The 25,091-nt window shown below is 52.4% G+C and overlaps 1 protein-coding gene across 2 annotated transcripts in view; it reads right to left on the bottom strand.

The window, feature by feature from the left end:
• Nucleotides 1-4,765: 4,765 nt before the first annotated feature.
• Nucleotides 4,766-25,091, bottom strand: part of Faim2 (Fas apoptotic inhibitory molecule 2) — a 32,547-nt gene continuing 12,221 nt past the window's right edge. For both annotated transcript variants that reach the window (XM_010623646.2, XM_010623647.3), the window contains 7 exons: nt 24,076-24,126; nt 23,739-23,778; nt 23,232-23,269; nt 22,614-22,701; nt 22,293-22,388; nt 20,663-20,716; nt 4,766-8,376 (listed from right to left, as the gene is read on the bottom strand). In XM_010623646.2, coding sequence (XP_010621948.1) covers nt 8,227-8,376; nt 20,663-20,716; nt 22,293-22,388; nt 22,614-22,701; nt 23,232-23,269; nt 23,739-23,778; nt 24,076-24,126 — 517 coding nt within the window. In that variant the 3' untranslated portion in view covers nt 4,766-8,226. The remainder of the gene's footprint in view (nt 8,377-20,662; nt 20,717-22,292; nt 22,389-22,613; nt 22,702-23,231; nt 23,270-23,738; nt 23,779-24,075; nt 24,127-25,091) is intronic.

Below are 25,091 nucleotides of genomic sequence, written 5' to 3'. Positions count from 1 at the left end.
GCCTGTGTGAGTAACTTGTATAACCAAGATCATTCCTGGCACAGGGCCACCCTTGTGTATTTTGGTACAAATGGTGACTGCCATGAGGGCTGAGGGAGACTAAGCAGCTGAGGGCTGCTGCTGCAAGCACGGGCGGACTGGGAGCCTGAGGGAGTGGAGCCACTGAGGATAGAGTCAAACAGTTATTTTCCCCACTGTCTCTTCTTCGGGCTGCCTGGATCTCAAGTGAACCTCCCCGGCTGGAACCCATGATGAGATACTTCTCTACCAGACCCATCACACCCCAAATTCCTCAGGAATACTCAAAGTTTATAAATTGGCTTAATTGAGAAAGAGCAGAAACCGGATCCTAAGATAAAGGAGCAGATTGAGCAAATCCAGAGAATCCCACCCACCCAGACATGGTCTCATTATGTAGCTAGTTCAAGCTAGCCTTGAATCCATTGTATAGCTCAGGGTAGCCTTGGAAGCCAGGTGATCATCTTGCCTCAGCCTACCAAGTGCCACCACACCCAGCTCCAAAGAATGTTTAAATTACCTATTTACACACACACACACACACACACACACACACACACACCCCTAGCAGAATGGACTAGTACCCTTCTAGGGTGAGGTGAGCCATCTTTTTTCAGGCGTTCCGCCCATTTCAAGAGAGGTACAAATATTCCCAGTTCCAAACTGTAAGGCGTCTCATTTCCCTGAGTGCCTGCATTTTATTCTTGAGTGCATCCTAAATTGCTGATAAACCCATCCTGTGCTCCTTACTGGTGTGTCCTGAAAATTCTTTTTCTGTGACAGAAGTCAGCAAATGTGCTACAGAAAAGGGGTGTTAAGGGTAGGCATGGTCACGCATTCTTGTAATTCCAGCACATAGTAGGCTGAGGCAGGAGGATCATCATGAATTTGGGGCCAGCCTGGGCTGCATAGTGAGTATAAGGTCAGCCTGAATTCACACAGTGAGACCCTGCCCCCACACCCCAAAAAAAGGGTTCAATTCCTTATTTCAGCTTTGGGAACCTCTCAGACCCAGCCTGGTAAAGGGTGTGTTTATGTCGTCTTGGGGGTGTCCTCAGGATGGGTGACCTAGGATGTGTATTCCTACTGTGTGTGGGAGGGTGTTAACCACCTGGCCAGCTACATTAGAACAGAAGCCATGTACGTGTGTGTGACACGGAGATCAGCTGTCTACTAATAATGCTACTTCCTTGAGAGTGGGGATATGTGGAGGAGGGCAATTTACAGCAGAAAAGGTAAAAAGCGGGGGCTCAGAGTCCAATTTACAGGCTTGTTCCTTCAGAACCTTAGTGGTTTTTGTTGTTGTTGTCATTATTTTGGTTAGTTTCTTTGGAAGGGAAAAAATTTTGAGTGACTTTTGTGTCCTGACACTGCAGTTCCTCTTAAAAGTACAATTTAAAAATTACAATTTTTCTGTCTTCTTTTTACCTTTTTTTTCCTATTTTACCACAGCAAAACTGTCTTGCACCTTTTAATATCTCCTCTACTTCTGATTAAGAACACAATCACTCCTTCTTTAGCTTTTCTCTATCTGTATCTCAGGATACAAAGGCAAAATAAGCCAAATGACATTTTCAGCATTTTTTCTGGATATTTTAGCTGGAGCTTTCAGTTAATGAAGTAGTTTTTTTATTTTTTACATTAGAGGTAAAAGTTTTTGTTGGTTTTTTTGTTTGTTTGTTTTGTTTTACAAGTCTATCCTTCCAGGTTCCAATAATCATTTTCCTTGACTTTCCCTTGAGGCTTCTCCTGCAGTGGCCCTAAGGGACTTCTGGCTTTCCCAAAAGGGGTCATGGAAGCCTGTGAGGCATCTCCCACCGCCTGCTCCAAACCACACGTTTTAAATTTTATTAAGGAAGCACCACACTTCCAGATATCAGATTTTGCTCTACTTCTCTGGTGCTGCATAGCAGATGGCCTCAAACTTAGTGGGGTAGGCCATGCGTTTTATTATGGTCATGGATTCTGTGGATTAGGAATTTGGACCCCACACAGAGGAGAGGGTTATCTATGCTCCATGATGTCTTGGATTTCAAGTAGGACTTCAAATGGCTGGGAATAGAGCAACTGAACTTAGAGAACCCACTTCTCTGGTGACTTCTCTCACAAGGCTGCCTCTTGGATGGGTAGGCTGGAAGGCTGGGACCTGCTGGGGTTTTATGTTTGTTTGTTTCTTTGTTTTGTTTTTGAGACAGTATCGCTATGTAGCTCAGCCTAGCCTTGAACTTACTAGGTCGCCCGGGCTGTCCTGGAATCTTCCTGCCTCAGCCTCCCTAGTACTGGGATTACCGGTGTGTGGAACCCTGCCTGGCTGGATCTGCTGCTTTTCTTGGCAGAACCTGAATGTGGCTTCTCAAGCACGGTGGCTTCAGGGCAGTTGGGCTTATATAGTGGCTCAGGAAAGACAAGCCAACAAAGAGCTGTAGAGGTAATGAGCAACAGGATGAAGCCCATAGTTTTTGGCAGAGTTTTCCCAGAAAAGAAAAACTCCTCCCTGGAGAGGAGTCTGGGATTGTGGGCTGAGAAGAAAATATCTTAGTCGTCTGTGTGTGTGTGTGTGTGTGTGTGTGTGTGTGAGTGTATGCACACACACAATTCATAAGAGGGCAAACAGGTTTTCTGGGAGTAGCCAGACTTGCATGAAGATGGATGGCAAATGTGAGTTGAATCTGGTTGCCAAGCTCTCAGCTTCACTGAGGGCCTGGGAATGGGAATAAAGCTGTCCCAGTAGCAGGGAGGGAGGTTCAGAGGCCACTACTCAGGCCACAGCTGCCAGAAGGGAGGGAGCAAATGGTACAGTGGGTTGGACAGTAGCCCCCAAAGAGATATAACCAAGTCCCAAAACCCTGTACCTGTGAATATGACCTTTTAAAGAAATGGGATGTTTTTCTAAAATAAGGATTTTGAGGTGAGATTGTCAACCTGGATTTACTGTAGGCTTTAAATCCAAAAGCAAGTTTCCTCATAAAAGAAAGGAGCGATCAGAGACATACAGGCAGGTAGAAAGGCAAGGTGAAGATAAGGGCAGAGTGGAGGGAGCCACAGCCGAGGGACACCAAGGATTGCTAGTCACCGCCACAGGCTACCACATGTATGGCTTTCTCAGAGCCTCTGAAAGGAACCAACCCAGCCAACACTGATTTCAGGCTTCTAGCTGACACAACTGTAGTAAAATAAGTTATATGCGTCATTTTAAGCCGCCAGTTTGTGGTAATTTGTTAGGGCAGCCCCAGGAAACTGGGCATGGTGACTTACACATGTAATCTCAGAACTCTGGAAGCCCGAGGTAAGAGGACTGCAAGGTTAGAGCCCAGTCTGGGTAATTTAGCAGCTTAAAGAGACTAAGGGGGAGAGGGACAGAGAGAGAGAGAGAGAGAGAGAGAGAGAGAGAGAAAGCACACGCGTTCACCTGACTGGGTAGACACGGGAGACCAAAGGCCTCCGAAGTTGGAGGAAGAGGAACAGGAGCCCAGTGTTACCATCCCCCAGTGTATGTTGCCCCATGCACCCTGTCCACCCGTTCCTACCCTTCAGTCTTTCACAACTCAAGCCCTAATTCCATGGCCTCCCTGCCCCTATTCCAACATCTCAGCACTGGCTCCTTCTGGGGCTACATTAGAGAGCACTTCCTTGGGACTCCCTCCACGGCACGGCCTGACCTTTGTGCAGCAGATTTGCAGATTCTCTGCAGCCCTGTGCAGTTGGCACCTCCCTATCTCTGTCTTTTGAAGTGCTTTCCACACACCGAGGCTTAACGAGGTTACTCATTCATTCCAGGCCCTGTGCAGTTGGCACCTCCCTCTCCTATCTCTGTCTTTTGAAGTGCTTTCCACACACCGAGGCTTAACGAGGTTACTCATTCATTCCTCAGCATCCCTTCCCTCTCGTCCTTCCTTTTTCCTCTCCCTGCTCTTGTTGAATTTATACCAAAATCTTGTCAGAGCTGAAGGATAATGTCCCCCAGGGTTCTGGTGTGATGGTGTCTGCAACCACAGACTGTCCCCAGCCCCATGTTCTCCGGAGGAATCTGATGATATAATCGTTAAATCACAGGCCTTCTGTAGTCCTACTCCCAGACAATAATCTGTGTATAAATTTGGACAAGTCGCTGCAACTTTTGCTCCTGTTTTCCTCCTAGGTAAAAAGTCAGAGTAGTTGCCTTCCCTTCTCTCCCTTGTTGCTTGTTGAGACCAAGTGCTATAAAGCCTGTGGATTCTGGGTGAGTGATTAACACAGCTCCTGAGAGCTCAAGTTTTATAGCTTTAAAGCTACTGTTTTCGGGGACTCACCAGGTACCATATAAACCCTTCCTTTCAGGGAAACAATTTTGGCTTCATAAGGAACAGTAACAGCCCACACAGGAACAGGCTTCAGGACAAGACGAGCCCCCGCCCGGAGGAGTATCTCGGGTATTCCTTCCAGCTGTGGGGCCCTACGGGCCTCCAGAAAGTATCTACTGAGCTGAGGGGGTCACCTCTTCCACAGGAAAGTGAAGATGGAGACTTAATTTCCCTGGAGAAGCGGTGGTGTATGGAAGCCCTGGGCTGCTCTCAATAGAACCTTACACAGACTCCAGGATTGTCTGATGCCCCAATCAGAAGGCAAGCAAAGGAAATGTCTGGTGTGGTATTTGCTTTTATTATTTCCACTCAGTCACAGATCCCGGGAAGGAGAGGCCAGGGAAGAGAACAGGCGTGGGACCCTGGGGCACTTGGAGCTGAGGCTGGAAGGACAGCAGTGGTGTCTTCGGCCAAGGCCAAGAATCTCGGCCCTCAGTGTGTGGGGGGAACATCTCAGGGTTGCAGGCAGCGCAGGGATGGTTTTCAGCGGACAATGTCCAAGAGATGTGACGGTCTTTGGACAAAAGGAACAGTCGATGGCGTTGAGAAGACAGGTCTGGGAGACCTGGGGAAGGAAAGCTGGCAGCCAGGTCCCTCCCCTCATCTTCAGCCACGGCACCGGCACCCGTTTCTCTCCCGCAGAAGTTGTTCCTGCTTTTTCTCAAGAAGCCACAGGGGGGCAGCAAAATGTTTGTGTAAAGTTCCAACACCCACCCAGCCCCAGACAGGCCTCCAGGGACTTGTCCTCAAGTGGGCCAGGGAAGGAAAGTGTATCAGTTAGATCTTGACTCCCCCAGCAATGGAAGAGCCGAGATTCTGGGGACATCCCCAGGCTAGGCAGAGCAAGCCTCACACGTATGCCCAGGAATTGGTGTGGGGAGTCGGGGACTCTTGAGTAATGCTTGGGCCCCAATCTGCCACGTTCTCTCATCAGAAGACTTCTGGACTCCCATCCGAGATGGGCAGATTCAGGCTTCATTCTAGCTTTATAGAATCCAACCTACCTCTTCCCAGGTCCAGCCCCACCCAGGCTAAAAAATGTGAGGGGCCAGCGCTCTTCTCCCTCTATAGTTTGCAGCACCTGCTCAGCTTCAGTTTCCTGTAATCCTGCATTCCTCATAATCTCGCATTCCTCTTCCCCACCCTTCCTCCTTCTGAGACCCATCAGGTGCTCTTGGAGTGCCTCACTGCCGGGATCGGAGGCCAGACACACGGGCTGGAGCTCTAGCTTTGCTGTCAGCTCAGGGCCCTCCGCAGGGCTGCCCACCTTTGAGATTGCTGTGATTTGTGCCCAGGGCATTTATGGTTGAAGGCTTGCCTCTCCCCCAGTCTTTCGGAACCCAGCCATGGAAAATTTACTCAATTCCATTTCTGCATAAATTATCCAGTGAAGAGGAGGATGTGGACAAGTGGATTCTGAGAAGCTGTCCAGTGTGAGAATGGCAGGCCAAGGGGGGTGTGGATAGCAAACCCTTCTAGAACTTGAGGCCAGAGACTAAGAAAGGAATCTAAGTGGGTTTTGGAGGGCAGGAAGTCAGTGGAAATAAGTGTCTTAGTGCTTCTCCCTGCCCCACACTGGCCATAGACTTCCATCTTGTGGATAGGAATCACAGAGAGCAAGAAATACTTGCTATGCTAATACCACAATCCTGATGGCAGTGAGGCTAGGAATCAGAGACTAGAAATCCTGCCTCCCAGCTGGTGTCAAGAGAATGGAACTTCAGAATTCAAACTCTGGTGGGAGTGGGAAAGGGAAGATGCAAGGCCAGGTGGCGCTCTACGAGGCCACAAGTCCTCAGAGATGTCGGGTTTAACACCAACCTCTTGGCTCCCACACTGTCTCATTCCGGCCTCACTCAGGCTGGAGGGAAACTTGGAGGCCTTTTGTTCCGCCGTGTGTGTGTGTGTGTGTGTGTGTGTGTGTGTGTGTGTGTTGCTGGGAATTGAACCCAGGGCCTTGTGAATGCTAAGCAAGCACATTACCATTCAGCCACACACCACAGTCCCAAGAGTGATGCTTTTGAGTGAGGCAGTCTTGGATCTGAATCCCAGATCCACCACTGCTAAGTGTCTGACCTTGAACTCATTACCAAGCCTTTCTGAGCATCTGGGCTTTGCCCTACCCAATGGGGCTGCACAGAATGCTGCCTTTGTAGCACTGGTGCAGGGATTAATTTAGACCAGCACACAGTGAGCATCTCCTCCATGCCCCAGTTGCCTTTACCTCACACATGTCACCTGCTGGTCCTTGATTCCTTCTCTCCTCAAATACCCAAGATGGAACAAAACTTCAAATAGGTCTGTAATATTTCTTGAAAGCTAGAAGTAGGAAAGCGGGGGAGGGTGGGCTCAGGAGTGGATGGATAACATACCTAGTCACCCTTCCAACGAAGGAAGAAGAAGAGAAGCACAGAAGTTAGAGGCCAAAGGAGGGTCCTGGTATCCACTTAGAGCCTCCGTGCCTCCACTCAGTAACTTTCCACTGGCCCAGAGTTGGCCACGTGCTGGCTGCACACTGCCCCAGGTGTGGTCCCGTTGTGCACTCCCCACCAGGCACCCAGCCAGGAGCGGGGTGGCTGATGCACACCCTGCCTGAGATCCCAGCCGCCTGGAGGCTGATAAGGAGCCTTGGCCTCATCACATGGGACCAGCTTGAGGGGCTGACCCTGGCTGTTAGCATCAGCTGGACAGCTTCCAAATTGGAGAGATGTGAAGATAAGAGGGGACTCCGGGACTCTGGGCAGAGTGAATGGCCAGGAAGGGGGGATATTGGTGGACGCTGCCAACTCCTAAGTCCTCAGGAGACCTGGCTGGGGATAAGCCAGGAGTGGGAGCAGGTGGGGCGGTCTTAGGAGATAAGAGGTGCAGGACTGACTCAGGCCCAGGCTTGGGTAGGGCGAGGGGCAGGACAGGATCCCTCCAGGTGGGACTGGACCAACAGCTGGAGCTGCTTCATCCCTAGAACATTAGCAGGAGACCCCAGTGCACCTCCCTCCTCCTCAGAGCTGTGGGAGCAGCCCAGGTAGGGCTGAGAAGATGAAGATGTGGGTCCTAGTCCTCCAACTCCAAGCACCCCCTGAGGGAATGCAGGTCTGGGGAGTTGCCCATTCTGCAGAGCCCAGTCTCCCCAGTTGGCTCTCTGGCCCCATCTCCCTGGGACAGGAGTCCAGGATGGGCCCTCACTTAGGAGCAGTACTCCCTGCACCTACCGCCTGCTCCACAGTGCCCTGTCCTGATCCAGGAGGGTACACTAGGGCAACCAGTAGAAGTACTGACTTTCTGTCCCTTTCCCCAGGGCCCAAGTCCCCGGAACGAGCGCTGGCCCTAGAATTGAGAGAAGGCGAGAGTCTGCATAGCCCCATCCCACCCTGTACAGCACCCTTCCCTCGTCTCCCAGCCACCCTCCTCCTCCCTTCCAGAGCAGCACTGCTTGGCCTGGAAGAGAGAAGGGGTAGGCTGGACACTGGACAATGTGCCCAGGGTCACTGCAGCCCCACGGGAATCTTGGTGTGGCACAGACCTCAGCCAGGCTAACTGGGGTCTCATTCCCTACGCTCAGGTCCTGCTGGGCTCCTCCCACTGTCCTTTGGGTCCACAAACCCAGGGGGGGCCTTCAGCCTTGACTTCCCAGTTTGGGAGATGGTAACTGCGAGGCGGGCGGCACAGGGGACAGTGTGGCCTCAGTTCCGCGGCACCCCAAAGGTGGCCTATGTACAAGCTGCTGAGGGTATGTGAGGGCTGGCTGGGGGACTGAGCGCTGGTCACAGTCTGGCTGCAGCGAGTTTATGTCTGGTCTGGCAGGAGCACAGGATTAGGGGACCGAGAAGGGGCATTTTCGGGAGGAAGCGGGTGGGACGGCAAGGGCTCCTCATTCCCGGTTAGTGCCAAAGAGCTGCAGGAAGAAGGTGAAGATATAGATGATGTCCAGGTAAATGTTGAGGGCGCCAAATATATACTCCTCAGGGCTCAGCGAGTGGCGCCGGTTACCCATCAACAACTGGGTGTCGAATGCCAGGAACTGGGAAAGGGAGGAGAGAGAGGACAGCGTCTAGACAGTGTGATATGGGTTATGGCAGCCACGGCACCCACTCAGGACCACCCCGATTTTATTGTCCTCACTGCCAGCTGACTGACTGGTGACTCTCGTGTGAAAGCCCTGAATCTGGAATCTGGAACTTTTCCCACACCTTCCGCCACTACTTCTGGTCAACACCTATACCTGCTGTATACCAGGCACAGCGAAGCACAGAGAAAAGGAGCAGCTAGAGCCCTACGTAGAGTCTGGCAGGAAGTAAGTGTTAGCATGAGTGTAACCAAAAAAGCAATACAGGTTGCGGGGCAGGGGCGGGGGCTGCGGGGGAGGAACCTGGCTTCCTCAGGGCCTCTTTGAGCTTAGTCTGGCGTCTTGCCTTTCCCTCAGAACCCTGCTCTGGGTCAGAGGATAAACCAAGGCAACAGCAAGCAGCGACTGAACACTTCTCATGAGCTGCGCAGCCTATCTGTCCACTGCTTTCCCTTTCCAGTAGGACTCATCCCAGAGGAAATTGAGGCTAGAGGTGTTAAACGTTTGCCCAAGTTCATACAGCTGGGAAATGGCAAGGCCACGATTTGGACCTGAGCTGGCTGGTCCCAGAGCTCCGCATTTAACTGTTCTACTCTGCTGCTCATGGGCAGCACCTGGCATTAATGTGTTTCCTCCTAGGCCATAGGCTCTCCCTGGTGGGCGGGGGCTTTGAGGCCTAAGGGACTCTGAACTCGTTCCCTTAGCGCCAGCTCCTCTCTGCTGCCCACTGCTCGTACCAGTCCTTCCCGCTAACGACAGTGACACCCTGCTCTCACGCAGCTTTCCTCTGGTCCGAGCTTAGGTTGCAGAACCCCTCCAAAGGTAGCATATGAATGAATTTTGGCAGGCATGCTGCACCTTTCTGAGGAGAGGCCAACAAGCCCACTAGCACGGGGTGTGGTGGCACACCTTCCTAATTCCAGCACTCAGGAGGCCGGAAGGTCGCCACGAGCTTGAGGTCAGTCTAGGATACATAGCAAGTTCAAGGCCAGACTGGGCTACATACTGAGACCTTGTTTCAAAAAACCAAAGCCAAAACCAACAAAACAGAAAAGTCCACTAGTGTCTCAAAAGGTGAGAACTGTCGTTCCTCACGTGATTGAGATTCTCTAAGTCCACTCATATTGTTACGGTTGGGCCCTGCTTTTCCATTACTTGTGCGTGGAAGCTTGGATTCCCTGGGTCCCCTGAAACTCATTCGTTACACCAAAGATATTCATGGGGTGCCAGCTGCATGTCGGGGATTTGATGAGAGCTGTGCCTGCTGCCGGGAGCTCACAGCTCAGTGGGGGACACTTGTAGATAGTAACAAGAAAACTCTGGGCTGTGGAGGAGGGACTCACTCCTGACAGGACAGGACAGCGTCAGGGAGAGGTGACACCGCAAGTGGGGACTGAAGGATGAGGAGTCGAGGTTTTCGGCGCTGAGAGGACCCAGGGCAGTGACGAGGAACCTTTTAGAGCTTTCAGTGACACAGGCAGCTTTCCGACGCACATGTGCCATAGGTTCGCCACCATTGGCCCAGGAGAACCCTGAGGACCTGTGAGGTCACTGTGAGGAGAGAGGCATTCCTTGTGGCAGCAACCTGTGGGAAGGGCGAGGGGACAAAGGAGCTGGAGCTGCTAGAAACATGCACTTTGCCCTTCCTTATCCCAGCCACCAACTCCTTGCCCTCCAGGACCCAGGTTCCTCGGGGGTGTGTCAGATGCAGCTCCGTGGAAAACCTAAAATTCTTGCTTCTGTGGCAATTCTTGCTCTCAGTGCACAGGGGGCCAGAGGCGTCAATGGAGCCTCTGATGAAGGACATGGGACAGGAAGGCAGGTCACCCTTGCAGGTGGGGCAGAGGGGATGATTATGAGCTCAGTATTGAACAGCAGCCTGACTTGAATCTCTGCCTTGCCACTAGCTGGGAAACCCAGGCAGGACGTTCAAGGTCTCCGTGCCTGTGAGCCCCTAGCTGTGAAGGAAGGGGAGAGTGCTTGCCCCATGAGGTCGTCATGAGAGAGAGATCGCGTGTGCAGCGCGCCTAGCTTGGTGCTGACACTCAGTCAGCCCTAGTGAATGGTAACGACGGCAAGGGTGTTACTGTTACTGTCCGCAGAAGGATAGGCGCCCTCCTGCGAAGGGGTACATGCTGCCAGTGAGACCAAGGTGGCTCCTTATCTCATCAGAGAGGCTGACGTGCTCCCAGGGCTGCTGTGTGGCCTTGACCAGGACTCAGGTGTGCCAGGCAGTACTGAAGGAAGAACACTGAGCAACATGGGCCTGGAGTTAGGATGTCTGGGTTTGGGTCCTGGCGCTGACTCTCAGGGTCAGCTCATTCGTTTTGACCTCAGTGTCCTCACCTACCAAGTGGGATAGTAACAGTGCCCATGCCCACGGGCGGCAGTGCAGAGGGCATCGACAGCTACCATCCTTTAGTATGATTCTACTCTGCTGCATTTGACTCGAGTTCCCAAGTGAATTTTCCTTCTGCAGAAAGAACAAGCAAGCAGAGGGACAGATTCCAATGCTACGGGTTGGTTAGCAGTCACAGCTGCCAGCCTAAGTTAATAAACTTCTGATCTTGCTTATCAATCAGTAGCTTGCTTGGTTGATTCCCCAGAGTCTGGTCAACCTTGGCTGAGCTAATGAAATGGAACCGCTCAGCCTAGAAGGCTTGGACCTGAGCAGGTCTGGGGGTGGCCTCCCCAAAGAGCACCCATCCAGGAGGCTCCCTAGAGCGGCCAGATGGCTTTTCTCTGAGAAGAGGAAAGAAATGATTTCGACCTCTGTTGTCCTTGTCCATGGATGCTTATCTATGTGATGCTCTTTGGGGTGGCCTCCCTCAAATGTGAACCCTGCTGCTTGGCACCATCATCCAGCACCATAAGCTGTGACTCAACCAAAGGCTTTTTTCACTAAGTTCTTCTCAACAGTATTTGCTGAGCACCTACTATGTTCCAGGGAATGTGTGCTCTAGAACTGACCAACTAAAGACATTACCAGAGATTCTGTTAAGGGCGTGTGTTCATTATGGGGACAGCAATCTGCTGGCATCTCCCTGGGTGATGGAAAGCACTGTCTGGTCTCTCAGGGGAAAGCAGGTATCTTGGTTAGAGTGGGCAGCCTAGTAGGCAGTGAGAGCTAGCTGAGCGCTAGTGACCGAGTTGACTACTGACACCTCAAAGGACAGCAGGTGCTCAAGTCAGCAGCCAACTGAGCCCCAACCCTTCGGCAGGAGCCTGTGAGACGGGCACAGGCACGGGACGAGTCAGCAGTGGGACTAAGGTGCCCTTTACTCATGTCGGGGTCCCTGCCCTCGCCAATTCTTTGTCTCATCTCACCCTCCCAACCTGTCCTGGAAATGGGCCATGTCACTGTTTTATATTTGAGGCAGAGTCTCCGAGAGGTGAGTGGCTTGCGGATGGTCACTGGTCCAGGGCTAGAACCAGGTTCCCCTCCTCCCGTGCTGGTGGAGGTGGAGGCAGAGTGGGCTTGTGGGGAGGCCAGAGGGGCCTCCACAGAACAGAGGCTCCCCACTGGCCAGGGCTGTACCTGCTCAGGGCCCGGCTGCACCCCGGGTCTGCTGCTGCTGAGTCAGGATGCAGGCTTATGTCCTGCTGTGCCCTGAGACCTGGCCTGAGAGAGGAGGCTGACGTGCTCTGGGATGGCCATGCATGGAAAGCCCAGCTCAGAACCACCACCAGGCAGGCACTGAATACAAAGAGCTGGGGTTGCAATGTGTCGTACTAGCATAAAAAGGAACTCGTGGGCCATGTCCATCCTACAGAAATGTCAGCACAGTAGCGCACCCAGCCCCTTCTACCAGTGCTGGTTCTAACAGTGATTCACTGGAAACAGCCCAAACTCTCCACAGGGGGTTCGTAAATGAGCCGACAATGGTACTGAGGCTGCAGCGTCTCCCATATATGCTACTATGAGAAAAAGGAAGGCAGCAGAAAAATCCATTTCATATGATCCCACAATGCTAGACGTGTCACAGGAGCCTAGACAGCTCGTAAGTGTTTGGCAAGGTCTAGAAGGAGAGATACCTGCCCAGAGGGCAAGACAGGGAGAGACAAGAAAACAATGATGTCTACATTTTTAAAATTAAAAAACGGAAACATATGAATATGAATGTGAATATATTCATATATTATCAAGCTAGAAGTTAAAACTAGAAGAGGAAAAAACAACACGACTCTGTCATTTAATGCTCACTGTAGACCTTTGTGACAAGTGTTGTGTCACCATCTCGATCACTGCTGAGGAGACTGAGGTGCACACGGCCTAAGTGACTTGCACACTTCGCACAGCCAAGAGGTCAGCTCAAGTCTCCTGATCACAAATCCCAAGAGAAGTGAACACAGTGCATGTATGTGTGCGCTCACGTGTGTGCTGAAGGATGGAAAGAGGGAAGAGAAGCAAACAGCCCATAGCCCAGTGCTATGCAGGCTTCCTGGGGTGATGCGGCGGGCGCTGGCTTCACCTGGCCCTGCCACCACTCTCTGAACTTGAGGGTAATCTTGGGATCTGGGGATGTTTAGGAGAAGGGACTCTGTGCCCAGGTTGGGCTGTAGGACAGCTGGGTAGCAGGGGAGCGGGTAGAAGCCACTGAGAGAAAGCCTGGGCTCCGCTTCTTGCCCGATGCCAATAGAAGGCACTGCTTCTCACTGACCCCATTGTCAGAATTCTTAAATGCACAGCCAATGTTGGCAACCTCAGGCAAGGCACTGAAGGAGCAGGGTATGGCAGCAGAGCCAGAAAGCCCGGCCCGGGATGAAAAGAGGGTAGTGTACAATGATGCGTGCATGAAAGAGCCCATTATGAGAGAGGGCATGACTATAATGCAGGGCCTAAGCGCACAGGCTGGGGACACGCATAGCCTGGGCTCAGATCTTGGCTCCGACTCTAGACAACTCCCTGTCCCTGACCAGTCAAGCATTACTGATCAGTGATGATACACACGCATTGTCTAAGTGCTTTCATAAATCAATTAACTTAAAATTCACAACGAGCTAGGGGATGGGTATGATTCCTACAAATCAGGAAACTGAAGCACAGAGATGTTGCCTAATTTGATTTAGTCCACACAACTAGAATGTGGCAGAGAAGGGTTCTGAACCTAGTTACCCTGGCTCTAAAACCTGGGGCCCCAAGTGGAAAGGTTAACACAATAAGGGAAAGAGCTACCGCCTACCATGTGCCCTGGCTAGTTTTCTTTTTCTTCCTTGCATATGATCTTATTCAGTCATTATGACGGCCTTGTGAAAATATAATCATTCCATTTTAAAGATGAGGCACCTGATTTTAGTCATTTGTAGGAAAATGGATGTACCTCGAGACCATAGTGTTAAGTGAAATAAATCAGACACACAAACATAAATATTGCACGGTGTCCCATACATGAGAAACTCAAAGTATAAATAATTGCAATATTAGTAAAATAAAACATGGATCATAGGAATCTGGGAGATAGATCTTTTGCAAATGGGAAAGTGATCTAAAGATGGAGGAAGGGGGGAGGGAAGAAAAGGGAAGGAGAACTAAAAGAATTAAGATACAAAAAAAAAAAAGAATTAAGACATGTTCTGTACATGTACTTACATCCCATGATAATCACTATGTACTGTAAACATGTACTAACTAAAAAATTAACAAAGAAAACATCCTGCCTATCTCACAAAGTTGTTACAAAGATAATAAATATAAAGTGCTTACAATTTTTTATCAGACATGATAAGTGCTTAATCAAATTCATAATTAAAGAGTAACAACTGGAGAGATAAAAAAAAAAGAAAGATGAGGCACCGGAAGCACAGGGAGGTCAATTAGCTTGCTTCAGGGCGCACAGTGGAAAGGAGCGATGAAGCTGTGGATGTAGTCTTTTTTTTTGAGACATGGTTTTGCTTTGTAGTTCAAGACTGGCCCTGGACTCACTATATATCCCAGGCTGGCCTCGACCTTGCAGCAATCCTCCTGCCTGAGTGCTGGGCTCACAGGCATGTGACACCATGCCCAGCTGGATGTAGTTTTGTGGGGTGCACTGATCAGCTGGAACTTCCTCCCATGCTACACGGCCGTGTCCCTCCCTGACCATAGTGTCTCTTCCTGCCTGTGCCTTGGAGAATGGTCCTGGACATGAGACAGCTGCTGGCCTGCTGGCCTGGACATCCCTGCCTGCTGCCTGCAGGGCCTTTGAATCACCCCTCCTTCGGTCCCCACCCTTAGGATGGGGGAGTTCTCTAACCTCCCCCTGCCAGGTGCTGTGCCCATCTGGGTTTGAGCAGGGCGTTGGTTCCGAGGATTAGCACCTGACGAGGTGACACTGAGGTGAGGTGGGGGATGGGGACAGTGCACACACCCTCTTCAGCCCCACTGAGCTTCCAGAAGGTTCAGGGGAGGCCTCAGGGCTGTTTTCAAGGCAGGTTAGATGACAATAGAAAATTCTCACTGATTTTCCAGACTCATGTAAACCCCTGGGTAGAAGAGCCTCTAAACTGAAGGAGATAGGTAAATGTAAAAAATTGTAACTCAGACATGTGCAACCATTTTTTTTTTTTTTTTTTTTTGGTACCAGGGATTGAATTTGGGACATTGCAGAACCACTGAGCTAAATCCCCGGCCCTATGTGCAACCATTTAAAGAATTGTCCTAATTGAGAAGAGGGTGGAGTGTATATCACAGTCTCCACTAGAGGAGCAGAGTGAGGATTGGGGTGGGGGAGATTAGAGTGTTTTCTTCTGGAACCTCCCAGAAGCTGTGAGTCTGGTCTCAGGGGTCATGACTGGGAAAAACAGATTGGTGAGGCTGGACAGAAGCAACTCTGCCTCAGCCTGTGCTTACAGGAGTCAGAGGTGGAGAGAGCCACTCTGGGTCTGGAGAATCTGTCTGGGCCTCTACTTCCCACCAGGGAGATGGCAGCTGGATTTCATCCAGTGTGATGGTGAATGCTGTGTGTGTGTGTGTGTGTGTGTGTTTGGACCTGTTCCCTCTGGGCCTGAGCAGAGCCCGAGGACCTCACGCATCCACATGGTATCGGGGTCAGGGTCCCGCACTGGAGGCCCAGTGCTCCAGTGCACCTTCCTGTTCTCCATCAGACCTGGAAGCACCTCATCTTGACCACACACATTCACCCAGTCATCTTGCCTGCTACCCCTGACTGGTTTCCCAGTTCCCGGCCTATCTACTTGGCTCCTCACTGAAGTGAGGGTGGCTCCCAAGGTCCTTACTTTGGCTGGGCTGGTCAGGGAGGGGAGAGCTCCAATATCAGAGGACCCATCACCTCAATTCTAAATCCTTATGCCTAATTTCTTCCCTATTTGGACTTGACTTCCTGGTTTGGGCAGCTCAGAAGATCCAACTCTGGAAGGAAGCAACTTTCTAAATCACACGGACCCTGGGGCCCCAGCCATTGCTAAAAACCAGCTACCAGGTCTTTGGCCTCAACCCTCTCTCAGATCCTGCCCCAGCCTCTCAACCTTCCCTGATCACCCCAGCCCATAAGTGTCTACAAAAACAAAACAAAAACACCGAAAGAGAGGGCCCTAGTGGAGAGAGAAGGATGCAGTCACTCCAAGGCCAATGACTTTCAGCGGACTCACGCACTTCTCACTGGCGTTTGAGTTCTGACACCCAGTGGGGGGCATGGGTGAGGCTGAACACCCAAGGCTTCCTTACAATGTGCCAAGCCTGGATTGTGGGGGGAGCCTAAGAGGGTGCCTGTTCCTCAAGGCTGGACTCCTCCTAAACTGCAGCCCAGTTCAGTGATGATCCCGCCTTCAAAGATGGCAGAATCTCAGGGTGGAGGCCAAGGTTTCTAAGAGAGAAAATCGGCTTCTCCCACTCCCTGTAGCTCAGGCTGATGGGAGCTGCTAGAGAAGGTCCTACTGGGGGCCAGGGGCCTCTGGCCCCTTTCCTGGACATTCTAGATGACACAGCAAAAGGGGCAAGGATGTGCTGAGGGTAGACTGCAGTTCTTGCCTAGCTACAGTGCTAGGAGAGCCCCGGACTATGCCAAGAATCCCCCCAGATGCTAGGGAAGGAGAAGACAGGACAGGCAGGTGGAAAACAAGGGGACAAGGGAGACTGCAGACCCTGCACACTCGCTAGAGCAATGACAGAAGCAGAGTTGGTGCGAGCAAGGCCCAAACATGTTTCTGAGCTGGGGTCAATGAAAGGCACAGGGATTTCAGTTCTTATGAGGCAGCCTCAAATGGTCCCTGTCTGCCCAAAACTAGGAGGAAGAAGCGGAGTGAATCTGGCGGGATCTTGGGTAACCATCTTCCACCCTCTGTTTAGATACATCTACCCATGAGCCTTCTCATCCACTCTTTATGTAACCTGCAGGGTGATCCCATCAAGGCTTTCTGGTGTGTTCATCTCAAGAGACATTAATGGAATAATTGGGCACAGCAGTTTCTCCTCCTCCCCGCTGTGACTCACAGGAAGGAGACGGATGAAGCGGTGCCTCATTCAACTCTGTAACCCATGACAATGACATCCGAGCACCTGGTGGGGGCCTGGCCCTGCTCCTTGCCACACCTCTCAGGCATCCATTCTTTCCCCAACATGGGCAGGTGCCTAGTGTGTGCTAGGTGCCTACTGTGCAAGCCAGACAAAATCCCCTGCTTTCAGGGAACTTACATTTTGCTACAGAGAGAACAATAAACAACAGAACAGAAAAATACATAGTGTGTCAGAGGATGAGAGCGCTGTGGAAGGGGAGGGGAGCACTAGCTTGGGTGCACAGCGTTGCTGTGCTGACTCAACCCTTGGAGAAGACAGAGAGCTAGGAGCACTGGGCCGGGGTGCAAGACCAGCAGGGCTCAAGGGGAGTGGATAAGAGGCAGGCTGGGGGTACTGTGGGAAGTGGCTCCTGGATGCCACATGAGGATCACCTGACCTGTGTCACCCCAGCTGCTGTGGGGCAGGCGGTAGGAGGCCACTGCAACACGCCCAGCAAGGGTGATGGTGCCTGGCACCTAGGAGGGCCAGAAGGTGGACAGAAGGGGTCAGGTTCTGGATAGGAGGTGGAGCCATGATGGATGCCACATGAGGATCACCTGACCTGTGTCACCCCAGCTGCTGTGGGGCAGGCGGTAGGAGGCCACTGCAACACGCCCAGCAAGGGTGATGGTGCCTGGCACCTAGGAGGGCCAGAAGGTGGACAGAAGGGGTCAGGTTCTGGATAGGAGGTGGAGCCATGGGACGTGCTGCAAGAAAAGTAGAAGACTCAAGGATGCCACCGAGATGGTTGTCCCTAGTAACTGGGAGTTGGGGAAAGCTGTGGCAGAAACAGACGGCCAGGGAAAGAGCAGGAGGTCAGTTTTGCACATGTTAAATTGGAGGAATCTGGACAACTTCAAATGGTGACTAGGACCTGGACATTCTAGTCTCGGGGAGGGAGACAGAGGCTGGAGATGTAAACTGACAATCATCAGCATAAAGAATGGTATTCAAAGCCCTGAAATCCCTAGTGAGAGAGAGCAGAAAGAGAAGTCACAGGTCACCTGTCTCACAAGTACGAGGTCCCAAGTTCAATCCCCGGTACAAAAAAAAAAAAAAAACCTATAGAAAGAGAAGTCAGGGAGCCAGGGCAGGCATCCAGATGGGACAGGCTGGAGAAAAGCAGGGGCTGGTAAGGATGCTGACACTGAGGGAAGAAGACTCTTGAGAGGGAAATGAACAAATGCATCAAATGATACTGAACTTCAGGCAAGAGGCCAGCTGAGATGTGCTAATGGATTCAGAGGCCATTGGTGGTCTGGCTGAGAGCATTTTTAAGAGAGTTGAGAAGGCTGGGGATGTGTATCAGTGGCAGAGCATGTAATTAGCACGCAGGAAGCCCTGGGGTCAATCCCGAGTACCACCAAAAAAAAAAAAAAAAAAAGTTAAGAAAATGGGCGGGGAAAGGGAGAAGAGCAGTGGGGACGAGGAGTGTAGAGTCTCTTCTAAGGAGTTTTGCCATCTACAGGGAGCAGAAAACGGGGTAGGAGCTAGAGGGGGATGTGAGTCAAAAGTGTGCTGTTGGCTTTTTCTTCAGATGGGGAAATTGTAAGCATCTTCCCATGCCCATGGGACCAACCCAGCAGAGAGGGCTATACAGATGTTGCAGGGGAGAGAGAGGAACAATTGCTGGGGAGATTTCCCTAGCCCTCAACCAACAAAAGCTGTCCTCTCTGAGGGTGACTACAGGGGCACTGGTGATGGCACCAGGCTGGGCACAAGACACCTGGTTCTTTTTTCAATTTCTTTTTTTGATACCAGGGATCGAACTCAGGTCCTTGCACTTGTGAGATAGGCAGTGGAACCACTGAGCCAAATCCCTGGCCCCTGACACCTGGTTCTTGATCTGCCCTTTACCAGCCGTGAGACTCTGTGCCAGCCTCTTACCACTCAGGGCTTCTGATGTGGAAGGCCATTCTTGTTATATCAGCTCTGCCTCTCTTCCCAGGCTGTCGTGGAGATGAGATCCAATGAGGTAATACTGACAGGTGTGAAAGTGTTTTGCAGAAAGCAATGGGTGGAACAGGTGGCTGGGATTATTTTTATTAATCTAACAACACTAGGGATTATTAAACAGATTTAAGGGCTTACTATTCATACAGGCCTGACTTGTATGTACAGCCTCCCCACACAGCTTCCATACTTGTATGTGACCCGATCCACCTGAACCCAAGTACAGACCTCAGCCCTCCGCAGATGCTCACCCTCCTCCAATTCCACCATTCCCACCTCCTGTGCTCCGACCTCCCACCTCTCCTGTCCTTGGCAAATGCTGTCTGCCTTTTAAAAACATTTTTTTGAGACAGAGTCTTACTAGCTATATAGTTCAGGCTGGCCTCAAACTCACTATGCTGACCTTGAACTTGAGACAATCCTCCTGCCTCAGCCTCCTAAATTCTGGGCGTGTGCCACCATGCCCGGCAATTGCTGCCTTCTGAGGCCTCTAGATGCTGCTCTCCAGGCTTGCTGTCCTGTATGCTGCCACCCTCTTCTTTCTTTCCTCAAAGCCCCATTTCTCACCCATCTTTTTCAAGTACATATTTATTTACTTGGTACTGGGAATTGAACTCGGGTCCTTGCTCTTGCAAGGCAGGTGGCAGCACCGCTGGGCTAAATCCTTGGCCCTTAAAGTACATTTTTTATTTGAAAAGGATGGTCTGGAGGTAAGAATACTTGTCCAGGACCCAGGAGAAGTGAGTGTCGTAGAGTGACTGAGCATCCAGTTTGCTTATCCAGTTTGGGATTTTAGGGTTCACCCAAAAGTGGGACTTTCAGTGCTGAAACTAAGACTGTCCTGAGCAGACTGGGATAAGCTGTCTTTGATGTTGATCTTGACCAAGCCCACACTTAGTTGACTTGTCATTGTCTTGCCAGGAGGCCTTGGACCAATCGGCTGACTGCTCCGGAGTTAGTAAGGGAGAGCGTTCCTCACTGCTTTCACTGGCAGTGGGTGTTTACTCTGGACAGGGACATCACCATCTCTCTGACCACCTGGCTGGATGCCGGGGCACTATCTCACTCAGGAGTCCGGAGGCCATGTGAGCAGTCAGGCTGCTCTGGCAGGAGTCTGTCCCTGGTCAGCTCTGTCTCCTGGGCGTCTGCTTCCAAGCTCTCCCCACCTCGCCTCTGACCCTGAGTAGGACTCTGGAGCCAGACCACCAAGAGTTTCAGTTTGCTTCTAGCACTTCCTAGGGCGCTGTATGAATTTGGGCGCGCATTTCACTGCGATGAGCTTCAGTTTCCTCATCTCAACTTAGCGGTAGTGGACCCTGTCTTACACAGGGTGGGAATGAGGCCTATGTGGAAACCTTGCTGGGAGCCAGTAAGTGCTCCATAAATATTAGCTGTCATTGATAGCATACCACCACCATCATCATCACCAACAGCACTCAATTTGGTGAGAACGGCAAAAAACAAGCTCACTCAAACAATGCCGCTTTCTTAAAGGGATTCTGGAATCTCCCTAGCTCTAAGAAGCCTTCCCAGATGCCCTAGGAGAACAATACTAACTTGGTTTCCATGTAGGACCCTCCTACACGCTCACCCCCACCCGGCACCACCTTCCTGCCCCACTGCTAGGGTCAGTGCTTCCTTCTGTCTTTGGCAGACAGAATTCCCCAAATGCCCACAGGCACTCCAGAAGGGATTTTGGGATTTCGGGGACAGTGAGGAAGACAGGGGTGGTGGAGGGGTCCGGGAGAGGATCTCAACGTGGAGAAGGTGGCCCCCAGGGAGCTGAGGCAAACTCACCAATGTAAACACACCCGCTCCTAGCACGGCGTAGACTGCGTGTAGCCAGGGCACCTGCCAGGCAGAGGAAAAATGGGCTCAGGCATGGTCAGAGGTGCTGGGAGGAGGTTCAGTCCAGAGAATGGAGGATATGGGGTAGTCCTCCCCAGGGCTCCCCAATTCCTGGATTCTCTGGATGCGCATGGTGATGGGTGGGAGCTCACAGGATAATCACAGAGCTCCCAGCTGACCCTAGTGCTTTTTCCTGCAGGTCACAGCCCCAGGCTCAGGATGAATGAGGAAAACTCATCCTATTGTGGCCCTGTCATCCCCCCAGCCTGAGTTTGGCTCACGGCTGTTCCTGCCTCCCAGCCTGCTGTTCCTCCCTGGCTCTGCACTGGGGGCAAGGGGCTTAAATGGTAAGGGACCAAGACATGAACTCAGGTTGTGTGTGTGTGTTTGGCGGGGGTGCCTCTGGAGGGTCTGGTGTTTCTTTTCTTTGGAGACAGGGTCTCACTCTGTAGTCTGGGCTGGTCTCGAACTCATAGCGATCCTCCTCCCTCAGCCTCCTGAGTGCTGGGATTACAGGCGTGCGCGCCACCACGCGCTGCTGCCACGTGTATATGGGCTTGTCTGCCAAGGCCATGACAGTGTATTCCTGAACTCTGCTCCCTAGACCTCAGGAGCACCCAGCTGCGTATGGAAACTCTGCACGCAGGAGGTACCATGCATGCTAGCTTTGCCCTCAGTGTGGCTCTCCCAGGAAACTTTCGAGAAGATTCCAGGAAACAAAGGAATTGTATCAACCAGACCTGGGTCAATAAAGGGTTCTTTGAAGTTTTGGGGCCCCTTCCTGTTATTGCTCTCCCCAACCTAGATACACAGAGGGCCCCAAGCCAGCTCTGGTCCCTCCCTTCGTCAACAGGATCCTGGGAAGAGCCAAGGAAATGCCAGACCCAATCTTGAAGTCCTGGACTGGAAGCCAAATGTCCTGAGGCTGGGGCAGGGCAGGATGGAAGTGAGGAAGGGGGAGTGAGGGTTATGGCAGCTCTGGCAGTAAGGCGTGATGGGAGACCAGGTACCAAAAGTAGTTGGGGGTTCTTCTCGTGGGTACCTAGGATTCAAACTTCAAGGCCCTCCTGGGATGCCCCTCATTTTCCCTCCCACATGTAGTGGCCCGAGCGCCTGTGCAGTCCCAGGTGACATTCCTCAGGACAGGCTGGATGCTTCTAGAGTAAAGCTCCAGCTGGGGGCTGCTCTATGGGGTGGGGGTCTGCTCTGGTACTGCCACCTCATCCAGGAGCCCAGGAGGTCCTTCCTGAAGGCCCCTCTAGGTCTGGTGGGCCCCAGGAAGGCTCAGGCTGCTCCATATCCTCCCCTCAGACTCCCTTCCACTGTACACAGGAGGACAGGGAAGGTGAAGCCGGATGCGGCTCCAGGAGATGGGCCGGTGCCCAGGCCCGCCAAGAAAGGCCTCCTTGTTTGCTTGCTTACAGTACTGCCAACATGTCCAGGGCAGGGGCCAGGAGGGGCTGGACAGGATGGCAGGTGGCGGGGCTTTGGCCCTGGGCCGGCCCTGAAGGTGTAGGAGGGAACAACACTCCAGAGCGTCCTCCCCCCACCCGCCACAAGCCTGCAGGTGGAGACTCACGTATTGGAAGGGTAGGAGGATGGCTAGGATGAGTCCACTGAAGAAGAGGGTCATGAGCAGCACAAAGATCACACCCTGGCAGGAGGTGAAGTCAAACTGCAGGACAAGAGGGGTGTCAGCCCTGGTCCCCGGCTGCGTGGAGCCCCTGGGCAGTGTACTAGCTGCAGGCTGAGGCTCATGGTCTTAAACCCACCCCCCAGAACCCAGCCTTTCCCCCCAGCCTCCCAGATCCAACTCACCCCGTCACCTCCCCTTATCCCAGGCCCCATCTTGGAGCCCTATCCCACATGCTTTCTCCTGCTCCCAGGCCTCAGAGCTGACCTTGGTCTGGAAGCTGAAGACCGTGACGGAGAGGCAGACGAGGGCCGTGATGCCCAGGCACAGCAGCACAGACGTGGTGTTGTAGTAACTGAGGGTGGTGGGCGTTGTCAGCTGCCACAGGACTCTGTTTGCTGCCAGCCCTCCTTCCAGGCCCTGATCTGATGGCCTCTAGCCCTGACCCTGTCTCCTTCCTCAGGACCCTCCTTCTCTCGGTTCCCCCAGGATGGGTCTGGCCCATCCTTGCCCAAGCGTGCCTAGACTCACTGTTAGCTAGAAGGGTCCTGCATAGGTGGGAGTGGGAGTGGGAAGGGTTTGCGCTAGGAGAGGTGGTTTAGAGATAACTGCAGGATCATACATTTGGGGCCTTCTAAGTCGCAGATTGAGAGAGGTCACTCTGCTGCCACCACTCCTCACCCCTACCCCACCAACCTGGCCAGGTCCTGGAGACACTGGTCAAGTGAGCATCCCAGAAGAGGGTTCCAGGCCAAAGTGTCCTGCTGCCCGAGCCGCCCCCCAGCCAAATGCTCCCAGGAAGGACGGGTTTTGGGGTAGCTCCCCTCAGAGTACGGCCAGTCCCTGAGTGCAGGGCCCTCTTCTCCCTGCACCTGTCCCCCTTACCTGGACAACATCCCAGTGAGGTAGGCCATGGACAGGGTCTGAAAGGAGACGCAAGGTGAGGGAACGTTCCAGGACATCTGGGAGTCTACCTCCACTAACCCCTCAGCACTGAATCACAGGCTTATGATCAGACTCCAGGCTGGCTGAGCAGTGTCTCACAGGCCAGTCTGCAAGTCCTGGGGACAGTTGTCTCTTTCTCTCTTGGGCAGCCCTGCTTCTCCCCCTAGTAAGAGACCCACTTTTTTTCATTTGTCATAGCTCTGGGATGCCCCCGATGAGCCTCCTGAGAACAAAAGCACAGTGAACAGTGGGGGCAGAGGGAGGTAGCTCAGCCCGTTTGGAAAGGGAGGGTGAAACATTCTGGCGGAACGGGGGTGCAAACAACCCTGACCCCCGGTGACCTTGCGAGACGTTCCCAACCCAGACTCCCCAACCCTCAGAGTCCACATGCTTCAATCCTTCCTCCACCCCACTCAGCATCTGTCCCCAGCCCACGGAGCCGCTTACAAAGATGGTCAACAGGATCAGGTTCCAGGGGAAGTGTCTCCTGTAAGGAAAGCCAAGGCGTTCCCAGCAGAGTTGCCACTGCAAGCAGGGGTCTCTGCACCCCCTTCCACACTCCTCAGAGCCTCTTCCTTCAGCCACACCCCCACATCTTCCATCTGTCCATCTGCCCTCCCCCTACCTCAGAGGTGCGGGGGTAGGGGGGACAGGTCTGGTTGTCAGCGGTTCGGATCCCTCTCAAGGGCGTCGAGACATGGGGGATGGCAGGCAGGGCTGGGGCCAGGACCCTCAAGGCCCTGCTTCTACTCTCACGAGTTTTTTTCTCAAGCCATTATCATACCTGGGTCCAGAACAGCAAGCCAGAGTCAGGTAGGTGGCAAAGAACACAGCACTGTGAGAGACAGGTGAGTGGGTAAGTCAGCAAGGCTCTCCCGAGGTCCCCCACCCAGTGTCTTGCTCTACCTATTCTCTGCCACCACTGCCCACAGGTGCCACAAAGGCTGGGGGGCAGGGAGAAGGCCACGGTCACCCTAGAACCTGTCAAGGGGCAGGGCAGTGGACCAGTTCTGGAAGAGAGAAAGGGGGATAAGCCAAACCTGCTTCTAGTGCTATTGAATCTTTGGTGCCTTGAGATAGCTGTTCCTGACCAGTCAACCCGCAGGGACCTCCCAGTCATTACTGTGTTATTTAAAAAGCTCCGCTGGGCATGGTGGCGCACGCCTGTAATCCCAGCACTCGGGAGGCTGAGGCAGGAGGATTGCTGTGAGTTGGTGACCAGCGTGGGCTTCATAGTGAGTTCCAGGTCAGTCTCAACTACATAGTGAGACCCTTTCTCAAAAACCAAAACAAAACAAACAAACAAACAAAAAGCTCATCTACGCTATTTTCTATGGTATGTGCTCGCCAGAGTTTTAAAAGTGCTTTACAAATATTAACCATATGTAATCCTCGTATCTTCTCTGTAAGTATGCTCTTTACCTCCCTGCTGAGGACAAGGTCATGCTTATATTGTGCTTTTCAGGTTCCTGCTCGTCCAAGTTCATGCAGTTACCACTTTGTAGAAACACAGTGGGGACCCAGGTGTTCTGGCTCCAGGGAGCTCACCTGCAACCTCGAACGCACACTGCCTGTTAGCCCGGTTACCCCTGTAATGATCTCCTTAGTTACTGTGCCTCTGTCCCACAGGTTGTAAGCTCAGCCTGGGCCAGGGCTGTGGCTGTCTGGCCCAGACAGGAAGTAACACTGTGAGTGAGTTTCTGGATCAGGCGGCCATGCCCCGGTGCCGGTGGGAGGCAGCAGGGAGCCCAGGGGCAATCAATCCTGAGACAAAGACTGAGCTCGGAGCATTTTGTGGAG

Source organism: Fukomys damarensis, unplaced genomic scaffold (genome assembly GCF_012274545.1).
Source record: "Fukomys damarensis isolate Sample0158 unplaced genomic scaffold, DMR_v1.0_HiC HiC_scaffold_15, whole genome shotgun sequence".
Taxonomy (NCBI): domain Eukaryota; kingdom Metazoa; phylum Chordata; class Mammalia; order Rodentia; family Bathyergidae; genus Fukomys; species Fukomys damarensis.
The sequence above is the reverse complement of the archived record's forward strand: the minus strand, read 5'-3'. Positions and strand labels throughout refer to the sequence as shown.